General features: G+C 47.0%; 1 protein-coding gene across 1 annotated transcript in view; it reads right to left on the bottom strand.

Annotated features, from left to right (window-relative positions):
* zbtb16a (zinc finger and BTB domain containing 16a) overlaps positions 1-17,820 on the bottom strand; it is a 130,502-nt gene extending 112,682 nt beyond the window's left edge. Inside the window, exons 1-2 of the mRNA XM_070982943.1 lie at positions 17,696-17,820; positions 13,337-14,663 (exon numbers count right to left, since the gene is read on the bottom strand). Coding sequence (XP_070839044.1) covers positions 13,337-14,574 — 1,238 coding nt within the window. The 5' untranslated portion in view covers positions 14,575-14,663; positions 17,696-17,820. The remainder of the gene's footprint in view (positions 1-13,336; positions 14,664-17,695) is intronic.
* Between the last annotated feature and the right edge of the window lie 580 nt (positions 17,821-18,400).

The raw sequence follows: 18,400 nt of genomic DNA, 5'->3' as shown, positions 1-18,400 counted from the left end.
CAGCAGGACTTTGGCCGCTGACTCATTTCTAAATGCGAGCCGCCACAGCAGCCGCGGATGAATGGGGACGGGAGCTGTTGACTAATACCTGCCGGAGCCGCTCGTGTTGGAGACGAAGCGTTTTGGGGCCAATCAGGACGCTGAGCTCATCAACAGGATTAGAATAAATGATTCTTTCATCCTCAATAAATACAGAATGAATGGATGGAAGGCTAAAGAGCACAAATTCACCATGTAGACGTGTGGGCTCTTCCTTTTAGAGCGAAACATCATAATTCATAAGATCCAACCTTCAACTCTCCAGTCTTTTATCTAACGCTGGAGAAAAAGTCACGGCCAGCCACGGTTCGAATACTCGTGAGTTTAAATACGCTGTGTTTCCTGGAGGGTTTTTGTTTTGTTGTTGCCGTTGCTTTTGTTAAACTGCTGAATATGAAGGTCTGTGTTCAACCAGCCGCAACTCTTAAAAATGATGAGATCAAAAAGCTTTTAGGCCCCCGTGGAAATACTTCCAATGAGGATCGAGTCTGACTTTAACTTCTTCCTCTCACCTACAAGTTTACTGTCTGATTCTTATTTAATACTGTTTATTCTCAGTTTAGTACAGCAGCGGTTGCTTTACATTTAAATAAAAGATAAATAAAAGTAGGTTTTCTATCATTTCAGCTAATAGCTAATACACCGTGCAGGAGAGAAGCTTTGCTCATCTTGAACTTACGTATTTAAAGTGTTATATTATCATTTTATTAGATTATAATTTGATGCATTTATGTGCAATCAGTATTTTTTTGAAGTGAAGCTACTAAAATATTTTACACACTGTTTTATCCTCTGATATGAAGTGAAAGTATTTCAAATTGTACTTGTGTGAAAGTATTTAGGCGTGTTCCCTCATCAGTCAGAAAAAGCTTCTTTGTACATTTTAGCGGTTTGAGAGGACAAACCGCTGCCTCGGTCTCTGCCTCCTGATTGGTCAGCAGCGGCGGCTCCAGCCAGATTCAAACCCTCTGCCGCTGCGGTTTGGCGGGTTTGGCCGAAGCGCTGACCACCAGAGTCTGACAGGAGCCTTTGTGTTCTCTCAGGACAATAGGGGTGAGAGGTGGGGGGTCAAACCAAACTCCTACACACCCCCACCGCACCGGGCTTCATCTGTAAAGTCCTCGCCCGCTGACCTTTAACCCCCCCGTCATTGTCCGAGCAAAAATAATAAAATCTGTTCCGGCAAACGAATGCCTGAGAGACGGCGTCCCTTATTGTACGTCCCTGCTGGCGTTCCCCTCCGTCCTCGCCTCCTGATATGAAGGTTGGCTCAGATTATGGCGAGATTACACTTGAGTCTCCTGGCAGATGGTACCGCTCTCCTTCTCGTGCTGACCCTTGGCAACTTCCCATTTCTTAATGAAAGTCAACAAACAGGACTTGGGCTGGCGATAGATGGTGCGGGATTAAGATTAACAAACGTACTTGACGGCGGCCGCTTCAGCGTGGAGGTGAAACATTTTTGCTCTGAGATCATTCGGGTTTGTATTGAATGTCACATGACCTCGCGAACCCAACCTGAAGCATCGGGTTGCAGAAAGTTGCTGTAAAGCTTTTTCTTCTCTTGCTGTGTGTGCTTCTTTAGCTTCTATAGGGTCACGTTTTGTGCTGCGTCTATGTAGGTCACCAAGTCACTTCGGGACAATTGGAGCGAGCGCGCGGCCGTTCATGATGGTGTTGAATTTTCACTTCTCTGAGGAACACCCAGACAACAAACACCTATTGAACTCGTCCACTCTGTCTTTGTGCTGGACGGTGCAGCACGTCCCATCAGCCGAAGCATCGTCCTCACAGCCCAACGCACCTGCACGATTCATCATTTCAAACCCAAAGACTTGAAAGAGTCTAAACTAGCTTTAATGAGTCAGACGTCAGATTGGATGACGTTGGTGCAAACAAGCCATATTTTCTCAATGCTGTGACGTGTTTTCGATTCCAAACTACACTGCAGTACAAAAACCTGCTTTAATTTAACAGAAGCAGCTCTGAGTAAACACACGCAGTCTTTAAATCAGCAACGATCATCAAAGTGAAGGTAAAGTACACATCTGAGAGAGCGTCGGGCTGAGCTTTGAGGCGGGGGTGCACTCTGCTCGATAACAATGAGGCGCTGAGCTCTGACACAAACTCTGCTCGGCTGCAGATAATTAATGTTAATTCTGTAAGTTGCTCCATAAAAACGAGCAAAGTTTAGGAAACTTACTGGTTTGAAAAAAGGAAGCAACTGTGTTGTTTTGTCAGATTTGTTGTGCAGAAAAACGGGAAAAGTGTGAGTTTAGATTGAACAGACCTGCTGCGTCGACCAGTGAAGTTTCATTTATAGGAAATGAATAATTGCACGTGTAGTTAAGCTGCATGTGGACACAAACGGGGGTCTGAGCCCATCGCAGAGAAGTGTGTGTGGAAGTCATCACTGCTGCTTTTTCCCTCTGAAGCCAACCCCCACCACCACCACCACCTTTTCTTTTTCCCCTATGAAGCAGCAAACCCCCCAACACACAGACAAAAGTCAGGTCTGTAACCCCTGCGGCCCCACCCCCCGTGCTCTTTGACCTATAGTGGAGGCCTGGCTGAGCACAAACAGTGGTCGTCCCCTGAAGCCCTCCCACCACCTCCACCTCCACCATGGGCTCCTGTTTCACTCGGGCAATGAAAGGGCCTACTGTAAATAACGGGGGCCTGGCTGACCTGGGCCTGGCGTTTATCTGGGCCTGAGACCCCTGCATCCCTCCTACTGTAACAGAGCCCACCACTCACAATAGACTCTCTCATGGGTGTTAGACTGTGGGCTCTCTCCCCTCTGTGCCCACTCAGAATGGGGATTAGGAAAAAAAAAAAAAAAAAAGAAGGGCCCCCGTCAGGTCCTCCAAGGGGGTCAACCCCCTCCAAACCAGCATCACAACCCCATCCCTCAGACACTTTAGCCTTTGTCCCTGTGTGAGCCTTGGGAGCAGGGAAGGAGAGAGGGAATGCGAAGGTGGGGCTAAAGCCTGAGACCAATCACTCTGACAAAACGCTGGATCAAACTCGCTGCTGCAGACCCCATCAAAGCTCCGTCTGCGCGAGACGTTTCCACCTCGACTGCTCGCTCATTTCTGGATCAAACGCTCCACCTTCTCAAATATCTGTCCGCATTTTAAACTCGGGACGGTTTTTATTTCCCAGGTTCACAGATTACACAGTTAGTGTGTATAATCTGGGCTGAAATCGGTTAATTGACTAAAAGAAAAGAATCAATGGGCAATTTTCCTCAAGGACAAACGACAAACATGCGCTGGCATGTTGAGAAATGTAAGGATGTGACCGTGGGCGTTTTACAGACTAAATCATGAATTGATTAACTGGGAAAATAATGTTGCAGCCCTAAATTACTGTTATTTTAATTCCCATTTGCACATTGCATTATTTTTTGCACATCTACAGGTGCAGATTTTTACTCTTATGTGGCTGTGTTTGTCTTTAGGGTAGCTTTTCACCTTTTAAAGTATTTTATCCTCTTTCCAATTCCTGCTGCAACAAAGTAGTTTCCCTGCAGGATCAATAAAGTTTTTCTGGATTAATTCTCCTCCAGAATCTTCCAGCATCTCTTGCTAGCTATGAGTAATACGAAGAGAAAAGAAAGTCAAGTTAGGTGATGAAGATGATGAAATGGCATCACAGCCTCGTCCTGTCTATCAGCCAGCCAGCCCTTCTTCATGTGTGTGTGTGTGTGTGTGTGTGTGAGAGAGAGAGAGAGAGCGAGAGACCCAGACAGATAGAGAGGAAGGTTTTGGGTCAGAGGCTAAGTGAAATATATCCCCACTCTGAGGCATGCAAGAGAGAGGATGCAGGAAGCTGAGGGCCAGAGATAAGGGCACAGGCGTGGGCGATAAGCACCCAAACACCTGTTAGGGAAGCTCCAGCTCCTCGCCTCAGACCGGCTCTCACAGGAGGCAATAAAACACAGGCAGGGAAGGAAGAGCAGAAAAAAGACAGAATATGGACAAAACCATCGGAGAGAAAACCGCCGCTGCATCCCAAAGGTGAGGGCAGGGAGTGAAAACTGCAGCCTGGGCGCTGCTGCACGCATGAGGGGGATGAAGCCCCATCCTGCTTTACACCATGCTTAATGGCATATGGCGGGAGCCTACAGCATCATTTGTAAGGTCAGCGGCGAGACAGGAGTGGCAGAAATGATGCCGTTTGAGTCATGACATGTCAGAGCCACCCGCCTCAGTGATCAGTCCAGGAAATGGAATGGCTTTTTTTCTGTCTTTTACTATCCCGCTCTCGCCTTTCGGGGCCCAGGGACAAACAGACAAACACAAAACAATCTGGAAGCGGTCAAGAGAGACCTTGGAGACACCTGACAGCCGCGCAGTAAACAAGAAAGAGAGGATTCATAACGTGTCAGGAGAGAAATTCATGGGATGATTATGGCAGCAAACCATCTGACCAATTAAATGACGTCTGCTGTCGAGCACCTCATCAGCGCCAATCTGGGAATTATGATGCTAATTAGGGTTAGACGGATACCGGCATGATCTGACGTCCTCCAGCCGACGTCGGCGTGATGAATGAGTTTGATCTTATGTTAAACACACAGAAATTTCATGTGCTCATCACAATATGGGGTCACCATTTATGGAAATTTAAAGGGTTTGTAACGGCCGAGAGGAGTTTTTCATTTTACGGGTGATTTGAATATTTTTTAGGCTAAATTTGATAACTTGAAAAAAAAAAAACCCTTCATAAATTAAACCAGAATTAAATAAATGCAAATTCTGAGATAAACCTCAAGGAAAACTAATAAATAAAATGTTATATTTTGGTATATTTCTTCATTAAATAGGTCGGTGGCTCGTCAAACGTTTCTGGTGAATTTGACTTAATGTTTTAAATATTTTCCTGCTCTGGCCTCGACTGGAAAAAGGTGAAATCATATATTTGATTCTCGCTTATTTTGTCCTCCCATATTATTTAATGCTTTAATCAAACAACTGAGCCAAAGTTAATTTCTTTTGTGGCACATTCTGAGTTATTTGATGGAAACAGAATTTTCTGGGAGATACCAGCCGTGAGAGTACGATAATGAACACAGAACAATGCAGACTGATGGTTTTAGAGCGGAAAACAAATTTAAAACAACCGAAAAATCAGCTGCTGTTTCAGAGCGAGCCTTTAATTTCACGTACAGGACAGCACATGCAGAGAAAGTGGTGACACACACGCTGATTTTGTACACCTCTGATGAAACATGCATTTACTTCCCGACTCACTCTGTTTTCAGACATTCTTGCTCTTCAAGCAGACAAATCTCCCTTCAATTGAATCAACCCCCACCTCGCATGCAGCCTGAGCGAGGGGGCCGGCCTATCCATCATCAGCTCTCTCCCTCTGGTAATCTCTCTGGGCGTCTTCGGTCAGCAAATACATAAATCAATTATGGTTTTAAGCTTTATGCCATGATTTACCCAACTGATCCCTCCTGGATTACAGCGGAGCTTAAAACGTGTCGGTCGGCGCTAAAGCTCCAAGTCGCCTTGACATTCATTGCACTCCTGCCACGACGCTCACCAAGCAGCGTGTCAGATGCCGCGAGTATAGATCTGAAAGCACTTTGAACAGGCTGACAGGCAGATAGGCCGCTCTGTGATACGCAGTGACGTCCATCTTTGGGAATAAAGCTCAGATTTCTGTATTTTCTAACCTAAACTGTCCTTTTGCAACCTAAATCTGTCAGCGGTTCACACTTTGAACTGTTGACTAACGAGTGAAGGAGCCTTTAAATGATCAATATGTTATATTAATAGTTTGCATTATAAACACTGTGCACATTTTGTGAGCTGCTCCTTCCAGCAGCATTTAGCTGAAGTGACTAACTTCACACTGCCAAGTCAGACGAGACATTATCGGCTAACAGTCAATAACAAATAATCAAATATTTCATTACTAATGAGGTGCTAAAGGCCTGTAAGCTAACATGCTAGTTGCTAAGTAGCATAAAACAGGAGAACATGCACTGAAATCTTTCTGACTGCTGTCTTAACAAAAATAATGTGAATAACTAATGTTTTTAAATAATTTCACTGAAATGTATTAAGAAAGTCTCGACACATTGAATTAATAAATCAATGTGTTTTCATGGCCGTTACTTCCTGTTACCGATGTGGTACCTAATTACAGCGCTTTTAAGATCATAACTTCAAATCTGTTATGTTCATGCTTGATTGGATTAACTGAGATTTTCATCGTGATTCAACCTATTTAATGTAAAATGTCAAATCTATGAAGGTATCATAAGATCTGCCAGCCGGTTCTTATTTAAACTTCTCCTTAAAGTGGCCACATTAGCTAGTTTTCGCTGTAGGTTGCTCATTTTACCGTCCTCTATAATTTAGTCATTCTTTGCTTTTGCTTGGCTGCATTATATCAAGCTGACTTCTTTTAATAAGCAATTATTAAATAGAACTTATAATGGCTGTTTAATATTATTTTCATTTCTCTGTCGCTGAGACACATGTGTGCTGCTAGCTAGCACGAAGCTAGCATTCACCTGTAGAGCAAACACGGCTCCTCGGGCTCTGAAGAGGCGGATTACGAGCTAACACGGTGCCACTGCGGCCTCAGTTTCCTACCTGAGAGCTCCTTTGTGACAGGTGATGGTGGAGAGAATGGGGGGTAATTTTTATGACCAGCTTCTTAGCGTGCTGGTATCACTCCATTGGGGCCCCTTGCCAATCTCTGGCAAACCATTCAAGTGGCAACAAAGAGGCTAATTAGAAGCTCTCTCGCTGGAAGCCCGCGGAGGGCTCTGGTTTGATACTTCCCAGGGAGGCTAGGGGGCCTCTGAGGTGGCGGTGGCAGCTTTTTCACACACACACACACACACACACACACACACACACACACACACACACACACACACACACACACACACACACACACACACACACACACACACACACACACACACACACACACACACACACACACACACACACACACAGGACATTTGTGAGCACACTTGGGTTGGCCCTTTGGCTCTAGCACATTTGCTCATTGTGGCCGTCCTCCCTACGGTCTGCCAGAGCAATAGAATCAGAGAGGGGGAACCGACACATCTTCTTTCATGTGGCGGGGACCCAGAGAGGGGATGCTAATGGGATATCGATGGGATTAGAACCCTGAGCGTTCAGGACCAGGAGAACAGAGGCAGGGCTCTATGAACTAGAACTAAAACCCACTCACCTTTAAGGCCAGATCATTCTAATTCTATTGACTTTTTCTCTTTTAATGGGAAAGTTGACAATGATGCATGCACCTTAATACAGTAAAAAAGGTCTACAAAGAGGAGAGGGGCTGCTAAGACTGATACAGTTTTTAAAAACACCAAAAAAAAAAAGCTATTAAAGCCCTGTGCCTGCTGAAATTCACCCACTGTGTATTTACAGAGAAGCAGTGGCTCGAGCTCTTCCCCTGCCAGCACTCACAGCAGCTCCTGGAGCAGAGATACACATCAGGAAGTTAAGGCCGATAACACATTTGCATGTCACCTGATAACTGTCTGTAATTAGTACTCCCCCTGAGCCCCCCCCCCCCCCACGCACCCCCCACAACAAAACAAAACAACAAAAAAACCCACAGCTCACATGGACACACACAAGGCCAACTTCCAGTACAGTATGTTATCCTTATCCCTCCCTCCAGACCACAAGGCCCCCACAGGGACAAAAGATAGGGGCCTCAGTGTGTTCGTTTCATAGCAGCCGCTGCCAGACCGCATCAGCAAAGGCCACGTCTGCCGAGCGCTGTTAGCCACACAGAGGCAGCTGGTCGCGCCAAGTCAAGCTGCTAACTTTTATTGCACAAGCGCCTCCCTCCGCTCTTATCTCAGGGAAGGCGATCTAATCAGCCTGCTGATTAGGCCGTAGCCACTGTCCAGATATTAGACCGCCCCCCTTTTCTCTTGATGATGGGTTTTTCTGTCCAATTCCAAAAGGGCATGTCAGTTTCCAAAAAAGCGGCTTCACCAGATGTAAGATGAAAACTCGCCACCTGACAGCGCACCGCAATAAAATGCTTGATCTGTGCTAAGGTTTGTGTTTGTGTGTGTGTGTGTGCGTGTGTGTAGTCCATTCCACATGATGTAGCCCCCTGTGTTAAGTCTTTAATCGATACATCTCCCTATCCTGACAGTGAGGACAGAGCCCAGATCCGAGATCAGAGCGATGGCGGTGTAAATCTTTACGGTTCAACCAGAGCCTTTTAAAGCCTGTCTATAATTGGGCCTCAGCCAGCGGCTGCCTCGGCTGCGGCTATCACCGTGGGCCCGGTCAAAGCGCCAGTTCCTCAGGGGCATAAACAAACACCACACCTCCAATGAGGGCAAAAAAGCACCTGTGTGAGAATAAAAAGAGAGACAATGTGGCAGCCAGACTTGAATAAGCTGTCTGCTGTTGTCTGGTGGTTGAGGTATTTCTCGGAGAGGTGTTTTCGTTGAGTGAGGCTTTTTGTGCTATTGGATTATTACACCAACATGTACTGTACCTCTGAGTGCAAGCCGGGGAGACTTAGCTCACTGAGTGATTTCAAATAGAGGGTAATCCACTGCCATGTAATGGATGCTTTGTTGCCGGGCTTCTTTCAGGAAGCAGCAAAACGCTCGCACAGTTTCCCAGGTTAGGATCACGAGCTTGAAGCTGCTTTAGTTTTGGTTATTTTATTTCAGACCAAAGGTGATTGACTGCATTCAGAGAGCAAGACCGAGGCTATGAAGCAGACTTCTTCCTGTAAACACTATTATCCATCCAACGATTAGCATGGTTCTTTCTTCATTTCTGAAGTTCAGCAGAAGAAACGACCAAAGAACCCTGAGCCTGGACAGCAGGAAGTAGACAGCAGGAAGTAGACAGCAGGAAGTGGACAGCAGGAAGTGGACAGCAGGAAGTGGACAGCAGTGGACGCACACAATTCTGCACATACCACTTTGGGTGTTTCAGTGCGTAGACACGTTCCACACCTGCATGCTTGAATGAGTGAAATGGCAACAACCTGCCGTCTGAGCCGTCCTACATTTTGGTCAACACGCGCAGACTGATGGAAATAAAGCCACGCAGACCCTCGAGGACCCTCACGGCTACTCGAGGGTGACAGGACAATTCGCCTTAACAGTGCTCGCTGTCTCCTTTTAGCGGGACAGGGCTCAGTGCTGTTGCATGACAACATTGAGGGTAAAAGGAGAAAGAGCAGAGATAGGAAGGTTGCTGCGGGTCGATCATAAGAGTTGCTATCACATGGCCCACGTTGCTTCTGGTGATTGTTTCGCCGGCGGGACATCAGTGCTGCCTGATGACAGCAGCAGCTTTGGGTGCAGCTCCACTGAAATCTAACAATGTTTTCAAGCCACCATCAAAAGTCCATTCATTTCCCACAGAGGGGACAGAAAACACCACCGTGTAGATTCTCTGCAAATCTGAGAAAGTTGGCCACGGCTGAATTTTCTGACAGATTCTTCTGTTTATTGCCGCTTGCGAGCTAGCTCCAGTAACTCATCAAAACACTGCGATTTTATAGCAACCGCCATCAGAACAAATGAGAAAAATGATTTGCCTGTTCAAAAAGACGCCTGTTACGTCCCAGAAAACATCCCTTCAGGCTTCTGAAGCACTGATTTGAACACCTCACCTTAAACAGAGCCACAGAAACCAAGAGTCAGCGTGCAGGGAAGCAACTCGTAGACCTTCCACTGGCCTCACCTCGACATGCAAGGTATATATGTGTGTGCATACATCGTTATCACCTGCAACAAACGCTACGGGCCGCTATCTGCACTCAATCTGCTCTTGGTTTACTGAGGAGGAGTGCCAAGGGTTATCTGTCCCATTCTGATATGCACAGATAAGGGCCTCGGGCCCACTGTTTAAACACCTGGGGCCCGGGGTATTAGAGCGCCCTCCGCGCCCCTTTGCCACAAAAGGAAAGGAAACGGAAGAGTGAGCGCTGACTGCTGCTGCTGAGGAGAATGTGTGCAAAAAGTAATGAACACATGAGTGTGTGCGCGTGTGGAGGTTAATGCAGAGGTGATTATTTCCACCACTCCCACCCCATACCCTAATACTTCCATCAATAAAAATAACATGAGCAAAAACAGAGCGGAGAGGAAGGAATTCATTGACTCGTCTCATTCACCCCCCCTCAGAAAACCCCCGGCTGTATTATGAAAAGACAGAGTTAATGCATTGATGGTTATCAGTAATGCTTAACGGCTATATGCTGGAAAAGCTCTCCTTTAAAATAGGCTCTTTTTTCACTTATGTGATGTACATTACAGCGAGGGTCAGTCATTTGCATGAGAATGGACGATTAAGTGAAAGAGATAAACCCAAGGCTAGTTCCCGTGAATTGGATGCTGTGTTTGGAATACCAAGCAGCGGAGCGTTTTTTCCTCTTTCCCCCGCCACTGCAGAATTAGCCCCCTGCATCATGCATTTATTTTCCCAATAATCACTCAGGCCCTTCCTGTGTTGATTATTTTCTCTGTGCAGGGGTTACTAAAATATTGCTGTAATCCTGTCTCCCTGAAGCAGTAACAACACTCACCCTGGGCTTCCTTTAAGAAATAAATCTCGGGCTTGTCAGTGGGGAGGTGGCGGGGCGAGCTGCTGCAGGAGAGATTGGGGGAAAGTTGTTGTGGTCAGACGGGGATTGCTTTGATTCAGTCAATGGAACCTCTATGGCACCTATAAAGTGTGGCTTTTCATTTAGCTTCATGCATTTCCTTGGAGGGCGACTTGAAGGTAGAGCTGGATATCACTCGAATGTTTCTGAGCTCATGCCGGTAAAATACTTGAGACACCAGAACAATATGTCTTCAGATCTTACTTTAAAGAGGCCATTAAATGAAACAGCAGCCTTACAATAACTTCACCTAAAGAGTCTAAAATTGGCAAAATTTTGACTCGACTGAAGAGCTATGTGATCAAATAATATGTTATTTTTGCTTTATTTGTAAATCTAACCGGATACTTAGCGTTAGATTGTGATCTGTACAAAAAAGATTTCGACGCCGATTTCAAATTATCACCTTTTGTGCTTACACATCTCATGGCTGTGTATTTCTGTGTCCCATTAGGAGGGTCCTCACACAGCACTTATGTATTCAGTCTGGGTGGTTTGTTCTTTATGATATAATCCAGGGCACAGAGGAATGAAAGGGAGCAGGCACTAAATTTATACAGGAAGTGGGTACTTTCTGCTGCATTCATTTTAACATCGATGCACACGCAGACACCTCACACCAACGACCTGTGCCACATCTGGAAACAATTACACTCGTGTTTGACTTGACCTGCCTGCACCAAGTGAACTCCGCCAACTTTTTTGTGTGTTTGTTGCAGAGGTAGCAGTGACCCTGACACGGCGGCTGCAGGGAAACGATGCGTAATTAGCCAGAGGGAACACGACTCTGCTCGTCTGAAATAAAGCATGTTGCATTCACATCAAAAGGCAGCTCCACGGCTGTACACAGAAAAAAGAAAAGCACGGACTTGATGTGCCATCAGATGACCCACATTGGAATTTGTGAGGACAGGAGGAGCGTCTGGATTATCAAGCATCTCAGGGCAGCGCAGCAGACCTTTCATGTGCGGATGATGCAATGTTTGATTTCTACACTTCAGGAGGCTGTCAGGACAGCGCGTACAATATTAAACAGTGTCGTGTCGGTGTATCAACCAGTCTAAATTAACCCATTAGTATGCTACAGAGCGAAGCGGGAAGATCAATGCATGAAACGGTTTGGAAATCTCCTTTGATACAAGATTTCCCAGCTTGAGCGAATTGATGAAATTCCTCTTGAAACACAGGCAACCATTTCACACAGCAGACTTTTCTCAAGACAGAGCCTTGTGCAGCCTGTCCTTTAACACGGCGATGCTGCATTAACGCATCTCGCAGACGCTATAGTGTGTTTTAAAGCTATTGTTGAAGGCTACGTGACGGTAAGCTGCCGAAAACTCACTTCAGCAGCTGCTGTTTCTCTAAACACACATAGTGTCAGTCCATACAGAAATGTTTATTCTATTCAGTGAATAATGAGCTCTCATCATGAAGGCCACACAAATTTGTACACTTTAAGAAGCAACGAACAAAACTACAAAGAGACTGACTTCAGCACGCTGACGTACTGTAAGGCAGACAACAAGCACGCTTCTCTCAGAGGTGAAAGACATTCTGCAATGTTCAGACAGATTTAGAAACCTGAATCAGTCCAGCTCTCAGTGTATACCAACAAACTGGCTCAAGCATGTCAGGGTTCAAATCCTCGAGTGAACTTTAACCGCTGTGCATTCCTATTGATTTAAGCAAACATTACAGGGCGAGACGGCGGCCTTCAAGTGAGAAAAGGCCTCCGGTCACAATCACAAAAAACAATCTGATGGTGCAAAATCCACAAAGAAGTGATGCAAGTACATCCCAATGTTGTACACCAATGTAAAGATACACAAAGCACGGCACGCACTGCGACACCAAATGCAGGTTAGAGAAAGTTCAGCCCTTTGAGTGGACTTTGCAGGCCTTCAGGTTTATTTATGTACATTGATTGAAATAACACAGCGCTGGTTTACTGGCACTCCCCCGTCAGAGAGCCCAGGTTCAGCACTCATTTCCTGGGCTGACCGTCTGCTCCAATTATCAAGCTAATAAGGGCCCCCCTTGTGCAGTTATTGGAAAGGGGAGGTGAGCCGGGTCCAGGATGAGGGGGTACCACTTTGGTAAGTGTGTGTGATAGCTGCCGCCCACATCTTGCGAGATGTGACTAATGGTCTTAGACAACGTTACGACGGCGCTGCTTCGGCAGTCACCTGGGCAGTTACTGAAGGAGTGGATCTCTGGACCTGAGCCATGCAGAAATAAGGACAGCACTTACTCAAATATTACAGATACGTGGATGCACTATGTTCTCAGTGGTCACTGTCACTGACACACAAAACATGTGCTATTAGCTTAAGAAATCGAAACAGCTTCCTCTAGTCTCCACGAGCAAAACCTTGAAAATGTACTGTATATTTCTTAATTCCTTAGCCAGAAATGGACGACTTACACCTGGGAAACATGGAAATGGAAATAATGTAATTAAATGCATTATGAGTGAGGTGTTCTGAGGTCAAAACGTCAAAGTTTTTCACTTTCTGCTGCACATAATGCCCAAGCAGTCCCGCATAAACCACTAAGAAGAGTGGAAAACTAAAAAGGATTGTACATTTCAAGGCCAAAACAGTTAGCAAGCAGCTACTGAAAAGAAAACGTGGCTTACCTGTGCTGCTCCACAGCTTCATTATCTGGTAGCTCTGCACCGCAAACATTGCAGCGTTCGTGCTGGCTCCTGCCGTCGGACTTCATGCCCACTGACAGCTCCCCGAGCTTGCTGAAGAATTCTCTCTGGATGAAGCTCTGAGGCAGGAGTCCCCCGTAGGCACTGAAGTCCATAGACATAGCCAGGGCTGGGGACACGGGGAGAGCAGAGGCCATGGATACCGGCATGGACATGATGGCGTCTGATTTATGATTGACAGGTAGGGAGTACAGCGAGGCCAGATGTTTCTCCGTCATTCCAGCCATCGCTTCCAGCCCCATCTGGCTGACTTCAGCTTGCGGGTCGCCCATGCCTTCGTCGCGGACGTAATGTAGCTCGCGGGCACTGGTGATTACGCTGCTCCTGGTTGGTGTTCCAGGGCCTTCTCGGTTCCTGTCCTCCCCACTTCGCTCTCCGTTGCTGGAGGCACTGGACTCCATGTTGGTAGGGCTCTCATGGCCGTTGCCACCCATGTCCACTTGCATCATTTCAGTCTTGATCTCAGTCATCAGGTGGTGGGAGTTGCCGTGGATGAGGTGTTCACCCCCAAAGCCCTGCTGGAGCAGAGACTGGCCGATGCTCATCAGGCTGTCCACAGCAGCTTTGGTGGGACTCAGGGTGGAGACACCGAAGGAGGTGGACACCGAGGGGCTCTGGTCCACCATGCCAGGAATGATGGAGGCTTGGTGGGTGCCTGGCAGATAGGGACTCTCCGTGGAATGCTTTTTGGAGTTCTTGGCTCCATTGTGGCCTTTGCGCTCATCGTCCTCCTCTGTGCTCCCGTCATTAACGCTGACCTCCACGTCATTCTCATCTGAGGACTGGATGGTTTCCAGGATCTTCAGGCATTGCTCTTCCAAGTATTCAATCTCCAGGATCTCGGCTGCATATAGAAGGTCATCTAAGTCCTCCACCTTGGCCTGGAGTGTGGCAGTGTAAGCATACTCCAAAATCTGCTGAAAAGTCTTTGGTGAAAGGAAGTCCAGGGTGTAATGCTGGCTGCTGCGGTGGAAGAGGATCTCAAACATTTTGCTTGTGCAGGCTAGCACAGTCCGGTGAGCGTGGAACTCCTGGCTGTCCACCATGATGACCACGTCACACAGAGTCCCGGCCAGACGCATCTGGTTGGCCTTCTGCAGCAGGGCGGTGGGGTGGTTGGGGTTCTGGAGCTGGATCATACCCATTTTAGTTAAATCCATTATGCCGATGCAATCCACGAGGCCGACTCATGAGGCTCGCCTTCCCCGCTCAGCAGTGTTTTTAGCTATCTTTGTAAACACGATGAAACCTGAATGGAGAAACAGAATGAAAAAAAAAATCAGATCTGCTAAATTGCAAAAATGAGTCGTCTTTATTTTCCATTGAAATGCAAAAAGAGCAAAAGAATTTAGAGATTCACAGACTGAAATATTTCACGAATGCAAAACGCTTCCTCCATTAATCACATTCTGGAAATAAAAATGTCATCAATGTGCCGAAAAACGCTTTTAAAGTATTCTGCTATTTATTTTGCAAATGGCAAGTGAGACGGTGGAGTTTCAAATTGCAAACATCCTGCAGGGATGGTAAACACTCTGCGCAGAGGCATTGTTCTTAAAATCAGCGGAGAGTATTGACTGTAGATTTCTGAAGGGAGACAATTTGTGAGGCGTCCAACAGGCTCACCCTGCATACCAATCAGTCCAACATATGTTATGTTAAAAAGATGTCTTCATTTGGCTATCTGATGGGGATGTACACACAGCTAAACAAGTGTGAATTGTGGTTTTTCACTGCTGCTTGGCTCACAAAGACCGTCAACAGCCTTTCTGAAATTAAATAGCATCTTACTCAGTATTCCCATCACAGACGGGAGCAGAGAGCAGCGGCCAGAAATGGATGGAAAGGAAAGCAGGACGAGGCAAAAGCACACGAACGCTGCAGCACCAAACGCTCTGCTCTGCTCTCAGTCACCACTGTCGAATATCCACATGAACCAGTGTGTCTGTGGCTGCTGTTAACTCGATTATCCAAGTTAACAGGACAACATGTTGCTCCGGCTCACGTCTACAGCAGAGCCTGAAACAATGGAGGAGCTTAAATGAAGCAGTCTCTCCAACATGTGTTTTAAATGAGCGTCTGTGACTCCTGTTCAAATAATTATTATGACAGGCAATGAAACAAAGCTCTTATTGCTATGATTAAATAGTCTATAGAAGCTATGAATGAATGAATGAATGAATGAATGACTAGCAGCTGAGTGCCTCCATTGACCCACATCCTTCATGAGCTCATTGATGTCCATTTTTATCCACTCAGTCTGTTCAGTATATGAGGTTTAGAATGACAAATGGTGTCGGCTCACACAGCTCTGTTCAGTTTCTACTAAAGAAATGTTTCATTTTAATTTTCAGAATCTCAGAATTGTCAGAATCTCCAGTTTTATTTTGAAAATTTATTTATTTTTAAATGAAGTTTGTGAGCACTTTTTTTCTGTCTGTCTGAGAACAATTCACACACACTGAGACGCGGAAAAAAGGAGGAAATATCATGAGCCTGCAGCCTGACGACGACTTCGAAGAATATCAATAATTCCAGAAATGTGAGCTCACTTCACGAACCCTCAGGCTCACAGGACAGGCTGAGAGCACGCAGGAGGTCACCGCTGCTGGCGGCTATTGTTCGCCGCGAGGATCGTGGAAAATAAATAGTCGTGCCGGCTTTGGGACGCTGGACACTTTGTTTTTTCGGCACGTTGATAGAATCGATAGAGGAGGTAGGTGATGATGAAACCACAGGTTCTCATCTGACTGAGCTCAGCCTCCCAGTCAGCAGAGGTCATGCCTAAAAGCCGACATTATCTTTATTACAGGTATGCCAATAGCTGCGATTTATGGCCCCGCAGACGATCAATGCTTGATGCGCTCTGTGGGCCATCGGGCAGGCTGTGGCTTCACTGGGACACAATGCAAAGTTGCTGTTCGGGGACTTTATCGCGTCTGTTCTGTCTCTATTAATAAAGGACAGAGCTCCGCGCGTCTAGACGGCGTTAATATTGGCCAGCCGCACCAGACGGATGACACAGCGCGCGATGCATTATGCAAAACATCACGCACTACATTAAGTACATTAAGCCAGGCGAGGTTTTCTCTCTGGACGACATGGTAGCGCGCTGACAATACCCACGTTAGGCCGACTTCACTGAGAGGCAGCATAATCAATCTGATCACGAGTTGTCTGCCATCGCGCGCCTTGGCGACCCAGCCACAACAAGAACAAACAGCGCTCAATATTCCAGACCACGAGCCGCACTGACACACGCAAACGTGCGGAAAGCAAAACGGCTCGGCGTCTCCGAGGGGGACCACCGGAGACAGCCAGCGTGCCCAAAAGTATACACGAGACAGACAGCTGCCAGAATCCGGCCAGCTCTCCTCTGAGCCACGCACAGGTGGACTTGGTTCGAGGCAGGCTGAACGCTCAGATTCTGGATCTGCACAATTAAGCGCGGGGAGGGAGGCTGGATCCACGCAACGACGCCTGAAGGATGAGGAGAAAAAGAGTGAAAGCGGGAAGAGAGAGATCAGACAGTCTCGATAACAAATCAATTTGCCGTTGCATCTGTTCCCCACCTCACAGTATGCCGCGCGTGCCACTGCAAGGCGATTATTGGTAACCAATCAAACACGTAGCCGCCTGTCAATCAATTGTGGTCTGACTGTACAGTGACTGCGTTTGGGCTTGTTTCGAGATTAAAGACCAGTGTCCCCGGTCCTCATCATGATGTCATCACGGCCAAATGAGCCACACTGGTGCGTCTGGAGACACAAGGACGGGCAACAGTGTCGCTGTCTAAAAATTGCATAATTTCCATCAAAACGAGCAAACGCGATTTCTCCAGTGGAGTCACATGGAGCGGGGCGTCATATGTTGTCTGGCTCCCGGTGAAACAGCCAGACCTCACGTCCTCTGGCTGCGATCTCCAGCATACTAAACCAGACCGAGAGAGGGGGGGTTACGTCAACCTTAACATCTCTACAATAGACCACCGTGCGTTAATGCAAACTTCAACACCTTGCAGCGCAATCAGGTAAACACTTGTTTTCATCCGGCGCTCCGGTGCGCGGATCCAACTTGCGTGCCAAAGTCGCGTTTGCTGTTAACTTCAGCATGAGGTTGAACGGGGACAAGCAGCACGACCCCAACGCTATAAATGCATCAAAACATCCACATGGTGAATGAAAGTACACAGAGAAAACAGTGGCAGGCGCGTGCAGAGCAGCGGCTCTGGCACTTGTCGCCGGGAAACTGCAGCTGCGTTTAGCCCGGATCGGTACTCACCTAAGTTGCACGTTTTAATTCCGTATAGTGTAGGGGGAGTGGGGCTACAGCATAGTAAGGCAGTTCGCAGTACCCGCTCTCTCAACACGCACTAACTCCTTTCTTCTCTCGCCTTAGCAAATCAACACGGCGCTGACGTCAACGCAGCCAGTCATCCAGACGAGCAGCAGGCAGGCGGGCAGCCGGCGCTGCTCTCCAGCCCATACAAACACTAAGAAAGTGAGACACCTAGGGGGCTGTCTCATGTCAAACGGCTGTGTTACAGTACGGCAGGGAAAGGTGAGCGACGCTGCCCTCCCTCCAGCTGTTTGAAGGCACGTACAGCCTGCAGATGTTCTCCAGCTCCAGCCGACGGCCACACTTAATGGAGGCTGAAGGAAAGTGGAGTCTGGATCCTCCTGAAGCCGCGAAGCAGCGTCAGTGCACTCAGTGAGGCTGGCAGCAGAGCCAGGTGAACACCAAGGCAGCCCACCCATCCGGAGTCACCTCTGAGAAATATGTTAATCACATTATTTATCACATATTTAGAATATTCAGAACCAGAGAGGAAAACTATCACAAGTCACAGAAATGTGCTGACATGTTCATCCACAGGTTTCACCTGTCAGCAGGTTAAAAGGATGTTTAAAGCGCTTTAATGTGTTGAAACTGGAGCTGCTGGGTGAGACCCACTCCTTTTATTAGCTCTGCTTCTTTCTCTGTTTA

The sequence above is a fragment of the Chaetodon trifascialis genome, chromosome 16 (genome assembly GCF_039877785.1).
Source record: "Chaetodon trifascialis isolate fChaTrf1 chromosome 16, fChaTrf1.hap1, whole genome shotgun sequence".
NCBI lineage: Eukaryota > Metazoa > Chordata > Actinopteri > Chaetodontiformes > Chaetodontidae > Chaetodon > Chaetodon trifascialis.
The sequence above is the reverse complement of the archived record's forward strand: the minus strand, read 5'-3'. Positions and strand labels throughout refer to the sequence as shown.